This window comes from Terrapene carolina, unplaced genomic scaffold (assembly GCF_002925995.2).
Source record: "Terrapene carolina triunguis isolate 2854851 unplaced genomic scaffold, T_m_triunguis-2.0 Scaffold58, whole genome shotgun sequence".
NCBI classification, from domain to species: Eukaryota; Metazoa; Chordata; order Testudines; family Emydidae; genus Terrapene; species Terrapene triunguis.
In genome coordinates, this window is record NW_020664409.1 from 93,236,785 (window position 1) to 93,243,923 (window position 7,139).

Here is a 7,139-nt window from a genome sequence, read left to right on the forward strand (position 1 = left end):
TAGCCAGGTCCCCCACTCCCAGAGACACGGCCCTGGTTCTGGCCCCAGCTTGGGGACGGGGGGGAAGACAGGGTAAGGGGGCTGGTTTTCAACACCCCCACTATTAAAAATGTTCCAGCACCACTGAAGTGATGTCTTGTCAATTATCTCCTGGGTGAGCTGAAGAGCCACCTGAGGCACAGTGAACTAAAGAGTGACATTCACAAAGGTATTTAGATGACTAATTCCTACCAATTTCAATGGCACTTACCTAAGAGACTTCACCGCAGGTGACTGGCAGCACCAGGGTCAAACACAGGCATTGTGACTCCAATATTCGCAACCTCACACATTCAAAAATCAAGAGTTGGGGCCCAAAATCATGAGATTCTTAAAAAGCAATAAATTTGGGGCTCTTTATATTTTCCTTCTGGTTTCTCAGCCTTTCAGGTGCACTTGCACCATGTTTTAAGATTTTCTCCACAACCAGGAAGGTTGTTTTTTTTTTTTTTTAAATAAAAGCTGCGATTCTTGTGCAATCACTTGGCTCCAGGAGCTGGGGGTTTAAGAAAAAAAGATCACAAGATGTGATCAAATTACTATGAGAATCTGCAACACTGTGAGACTTTGATCCCTGCATGAGCCCTCTGACAACTTTCCCTCCCAGTAATAAGCTTGTTTTATTTTCACTCAGTGGTGAGTAGTTTTAAAGAAATAAATTACTGAAATCCCGAAAGTAATGGTCAGATATTATGCCTGGGGCACAATTGTCACGTTTAGTCCATTTTAAAACTTGTTTTCTTGGCTTCTTTTTTTTTAAACAAACAGTCATGGTGGCACGAGGTGCAGCCAGTGGCCAGTGCCCCTTTAAACTGTTTTGAAATTATGGACCGGCTGCTGTCTTCATGCGAGTTAACATCTGAGGTGGTTTGGCTGCACAATAAATGCTATAGGAACCCTCAAGCTGTTCTGGAGGTTGTGCAACAATGCTTGCCTCAATGCTTCCACATGCACACCCTTCAGAGAGTACTGCAAGGAGGTATGATTAAATCAGACAGAACTGGGTACTGCGAGGTTGAACTCTTCATGTGCCCTCAGGGCAAGGTGTGTGTCTATCAAATTGGCAAATTAATCAGCTTTAAACCTATGTTCCGTCTGAGGCAGAATCCTTGCTTAAGCACGACATCTGCAAACCGACCTCTTCAGTTTTTGGATACACTTGTACCAACAAAATCAGCGAGAGCTTGTGGCGCCAATTTGCCTTCGGCAGTAACATTTTTATTAACAAATGATTCCTTCAACAAAAGGGAATTTACAACAGAGTGGAGTCTGCAAGTGGGAAGCTCATTTGTTCTTTGTTTACATACAAGGTGAGCTGTGTTGGTCTCGTCTGTATAGTCTATATGCACAGTGCTCACCATACGCATCAGTCAACTGCTGATACAAAGAATAATGAGCCGATCGAGACATGTGGGCAAGATAAGGAAACGGCTAGAGGAGATCAAGAATCAGTCAGTCAGGCCAACAAAAGCAGATTTCAGCCACCATGAAAGTGTAAGACTAGCTACTGATGCCCTTTTGGACGGTGGGACTGAATCTTATCTACAAGCCTTAAATGAAGAAAGAGAGGTGGATTTTCTGTCCTCCGTGGAAGCTCAGTATATTAAGAAAAATGCCAGAGAGCCTTACTATGCTAATGAATCTCACGCAGAGAGGGAGACAGGACCAAGGCAGAATGATGCTGGTTCTCTCCAGTCAGGAACATACTTCCCTATATCTGAAGGCAGTGAACCAGCCCTGCATCACACATGGAGCACAGCAGAGAAGCCCTATCTAAAGGAGAAATCCAGTGCCACTGTGTATTTCCAAACAGAGAAGAACAGCAACATCAGAGACATTATACGCCGCTGCATCAGCAAGACCAGGCAGGTAAAGAGAAACTCCATGTTTCCTTTGGGTTTGTTTTTCTCCCTCCTTATAAATACTGTTGAATGTGGTGCTTGGTTAGAATAGACCCTGGTATGTTCCTTGCCAATGCACCTCTGTCTAAGCAGGGGTGATACAAGTCATTCTATGCTTGCCCTATCTCCTTTGCAGACAGTACCTCTCACATCGTGTTGTGAAAAACTGCAGCTGGTTTTGTTATGTGAAGGCCTTAAGGTAACAACTGTGCCATTTGGGTTTGGCATTAAGGGAAACCAAAGTAAAACCAAGCAAGCACCTAACAATTTCACTTATGTCCTAGACTGAGCTAAATTCAAACCCAGTCCTCCAGTGATTAGAAGTTAGTACATTAATTCACTGGCACACCTAAACTCTCTTGTTCTTCATGTTTAAAATAAAAGTACCCAAATAAAATAAATGTATCCTAGTTGCACAGCCATTTTGTATTTGGAACACCAGTGCACCGCCTGTCTGAACCAGATCTCTGCATAAGCACTGTGAAAACCTTAACGTGCAGTTTTGCTCTGAAAAGTGACTGTAAGAATGGCACTTACTCAACAGATCGCTCCCTGTGTGTATTCAAAGCAATATCTTCTTATTTTAGTGACTAAAATAAATGTTCACTGCTCTTTTTGACTCCTCTTAGCCTTTCAGAGCCAACGAAGATAAGGAAGTGGGAGCTAGGTTTTCTTCCTTTTTGTGCAACTCAAACAGATTTGTTTACTAAGTTCTAACCAAGTACATCTGTGCAACCCATGAGTTTGGACAGGTGTCACTGAGGTCATAATTTGAAGACAATAGATAGAACAGGTGTCAGTGAGGGTCTAATCTGGCCTGTAGAACCTTTGTTACTGGTGATGGTGCAGTAGAAGGAAAGAATCGGTTTTGAAGCTCAGACTCCACGTTGGGTTTGAAGGGTTGGCAGTTAGAAAATACATCATTGTATTTGTAAACTGAACATGTTTTATCTGGAGATGTTTGCAAGACAATAAACATGGACCCTTCAATGATATTTTACAGACACTTTTCAGAGTAAAATTTCACTTTAACCTCAACTGTTTTTACTTGGTCACTAGCACCCATAGCCATCTGTGCTGTGAGTTACTCTCTCTAAAGGGATGGGACATATGACACTTCTATCAGCCTGCAGCTACTTTGGCTTATCTAAAAGGTTGTCCTTAGAACAGGAGGCACCTATTCCTCCAGAATGTTGCTGCGTTGTGTGAATAGAATGGAGTTGTGAGTGAGACTTTGGAGGAGACTATTTAAAAGGCTTACAATGAAAGTTGCAAGAGCTCTTATGCTGTAGTCAGATAAATTTCATTTTTTGTTGATGGCTCCAGGAGACGCAGCACAGAATGTGCAGCTCAAGGAATATAGGGGGCAAAGGTGGCTTTATATCTCCATCTTGAATCCTAGCTGTTGTGGGGCCAGTTTAGCCCACTTATGTACATTAGAGCAGCCAGAAGATTCTTTTCCTTTGGTTTCTAGTCAGTTTTACTTTGAGACTCTCATACACTAACTCAGTTGTTTGGGTGTAATTGGTGCGGCGGGGGTGGAGGGGCAGAATGTTTAATCTCAAATAAAATTACTTTAAAAAATAATTGAAAAAAATTCTATTAATATTAGGCTTTATGAAACTCATTTTTAAAATGAAATCTAAATGTTGGTCCTAACCTGAGTCCACCGACATACGGACAGTTGTAGAATTGAGGATTGCTCCAGGCTTGAGGGGTAGCATGGAAGAAGCTTCTTTCTATGAATTCATACTGTATACATTTGATTTGTGGGAGAAATTCAGCTAGTTGTGTGTATCTTATATGGAATAATCCCGTTTTAGCTATTTTCTTATTGTTTTCTGATTGTCGTTTAATTATTTTCCCCAGTACTGAACTCCAGGCTACAAATTCCTAGGTCACGCTAAGATTTCTTAGTAAAAGGACCTATAAAGAAAAAATGATATTTTAGATTGGTTTTATATGAGCAATAAAGTAATATCAAGATATCCCTTTGAACTGGGTGCTCATCTATATACAAGGAAAGGGATCTATATAAAATATCCCCCTCTCCGCCACACCATTTAAGCTTTTATTTGTAAAATAAGCATTATATTTTACTGGCATCCCAAAATCATGTATCTTTGCTCTGTTTACACCAGTGCCTTTTCTCCCTAGGTTCTGGCCATTATGATGGATGTTTTCACTGATACCGAGATATTCTGTGATGTGCTAGAGGCGGCTAACAAACGAGGTGTTTTTGTCTATCTGTTGCTTGATCAAAGTAATATAAAGCTCTTCAGTGAGATGTGTGACAAGGTGCAGATTGCAGAGGATCACTTCAAGGTATCGCTGACTACACAAAACTCTTAAAGCCTTAGAGCTTTCGGTCCTAATTTCTAACTTGTTTTGACTCATACTCTTCTGCTGTAACTCAGTATCATGGGTATTAATTTGAATTGCGATTTAACAAGTATCTGGCTGCTAGCCTAATTTGTCTTCAACTACGTGAAAGAAAACTGAATAAAGAAATAAACTTTCTTCTATAAACGGCCCCCAAGTTTCTAAGTAAATTGAGACTAATTAAAAATTTTCATGATGGTGTTTGAACTTTTGTTAAATCCCCAAGCCGGGGAAGCATAAGAACTAAGGAGCTGGTTTGTTTATTGAAAATATGCCTTCATGAAACACAGGGTTTAAAAACTCATGAGCCAAAGTGTGCTCCCCCTTTATTCATCCAAACACGACTGATCTGTTAGGGCCCTGATCCTACAAAGACTTAAGCGCATGTGCTTAACTTTATACCTGGCAAGTAGTGCTGCGGAAATCAGTGGAACTAGCACCAAGCACAGTGCCATCCTGGTCTATGACTAGGGACCCTCAGGCATTACGGGTTAGATTCACAAAAGGACTTAGGTGACTAACTGCCACTTTAGACACCTAAATCCCAGAATTGGGTCTCACTGGGATTCATAAAGCCCCTGCTCTGCTGTCACCGAACCGTAAACTTGCTCAGCACCTAAAGTCTCGCAGTAAAAGCTTCCAAGGCACCTGAAAGCTTCCGAGTAAGTAAGAAAGTAAAAGCTTCCGAGACACCACGTGCACTGCAGCCTCATGCCAGGTGTCCGGACGTCTAAGCCCGAAAGTGTTGTGTGAATATTGAGAAGACAGGCTTTCTGCCACCTAATTCACCTGCGGGGCCCAATCCAGCAAGCACGCTGAGAGTTCACGTAGCAGATTGGGCCCGCATAGGTGAGCTTCTACAAAGCAGCTGGGAGGAAGGGGAGGAATGTTCCACTGTGAAGAAATAATTTTAAAAAGTCATTGGAGCAGAGGGACTGGATCCTGGCTCTCCAATGTGAGTGCTTTAACCACCAGGCTACAGAGTCATTCTTGGGTTTGCTTGCTTGATGTTTGTCTCTGGCCCAAAGACTCTTTCATTAGTTAATCCACAGTGGAACAGCATCAACATCTGTAAGATAGGAGGAGGGCTATGCCAGAATATCCCAGAGGCCAGTGGTTAGGGCAGTCAGCTGAGGGGAGACTTGGACTGGGGGGTCTCTCCCAAAGCCCAGGTGAGTACCCTAACCATTGGGCTAAAAGTTGTGAGGGAGTGCCTCCCCCTCTACTCCCAGCTTCTTGCCAAAATGGCGCTGGCACCTTACTGCAAGAGAGGGAATGCCGCTGAGAATCCCAGGCAGAGGGAGGAACCTTCCTGCAGCCCAGACTTAGGCCTCTATCTCTGAGACAAGGGAGAGGCGTACCACACACCCCTCCTCTTGGCCCCTCCCATTGGCTAGCTTAGGTGGGATGAGGAACCACTTAACGTGATGACATTTGGGAACCCCATTCTAGGGCACCTTTCTCTCCCCATTCATTGTATAAGGAGCCAAGGCACCTAACCCAGGCTTTGTGATTCCCAGTGATTTTCTAGGTGCCTAAGTGAAGTGTAGCAATGTGCAGCATCACCATGCCTAAGTTCCTTTGTGACGCTAGCCCTATAGTATGATAAATAATAATAATACAGTGTGTAAAGTGAAGCATATGTGTAAGTCTTTGTAGGCTCAGGGCCTCATTAATAAGAGGAGTGGGGTTTAGCCTGAAATTTTTTATACTAGAGACAACATAAAACACTAAGAACCAGATCCTCATCTGGTGCAAATAGACATAGTTCCCTGGGAGTTAGTGGAGTTACACTGATTTACACTCGCTGAGGATCTGACTCTAGGGGTCTAATTCTAGTCACAGCTATGGACATACACCTGCCATTCATTTCAATAGGTGGTGTGTCACCGTCATAGATCTGGGGGGCCCAGCTGTGTCCAAAAATTTACAATTCTATACAGTATAGCTCCATTTTGTATAGGTTTCCATACAAAGGCCAAATGTATAGCCCAGTTTGCTCCCCCATTGAAATCAATGGCATTGCACCACATGACAAAGTCTGACAAAGATTTGGTCTAAACTCTATGCAACAGCACTTTACAGTGTTAAAATATACAGTTGGGGAATTAAATAAGAAATCCTAGCAGAGAGAGGGAGAAATTAAGCAATAGAGGCTAGGGGAGAAGAGCGAGATTACCAGCTAAATTTTGCAATAGGATGATGAATTTTAATATGTGTTTACTGGTTGTTGTTGTTTTTTTGTTTTTGTTGTTGTCTTCTCTAGAATATTTCAGTCCGAAGTGTTACCGGAGAGGTTTACTGTGCCAAGTCAGGCAGGAAATTCTCAGGGCAAATCCAGGAAAAATTCATCATCTCTGATTGGAGATACGTTCTCTCTGGCTCATACAGGTGAGATCAGTCATCACATTTTCTACCTGAGGATAATGCTATTATTATTTGAATTGAAGTTGCACTTAGGGGTCCTACTCAGGGATCAGAGCCCCATTGCGTTAGGTGCTGTACACATGAAGGCTGGGTTACAGATAAAAGTATTTCAGAAAGTAAAGGTTTACTCTGGGTTATGATTCATAGGCCCTAAGCATACTGAGGATCAAGAGTGGTTCCCCTTAAAGTGTTTTTGGGTGGTTTTTTTTTTTCCTTCTGAGAACCATGTACCATGCAATGGTCAAATTGTACTACAGAGACTATTTACCCTGCATAGCAAAGTTTGGCTATCATAATTCTCAGAAAAAAAGATCCCTGTCTCCAGTGGTCCTGGCTAACATGCCGCAAGTCATTCATGGTTATACGTGATAGTTATTGGTGCAGTCTGGA

General features: G+C 42.5%; 1 protein-coding gene across 1 annotated transcript; it reads left to right on the top strand.

Moving 5' to 3' along the window:
- Window positions 1-1,431: 1,431 nt before the first annotated feature.
- Window positions 1,432-6,717, top strand: FAM83A (family with sequence similarity 83 member A). The gene is made up of 3 exons (XM_024197298.1): window positions 1,432-1,908; window positions 4,098-4,265; window positions 6,589-6,717. Exons 1-3 carry the CDS (start codon window positions 1,432-1,434, stop codon window positions 6,715-6,717), a joined length of 774 nt encoding a protein of 257 aa, XP_024053066.1.
- The last annotated feature ends 422 nt before the right edge of the window (window positions 6,718-7,139 follow it).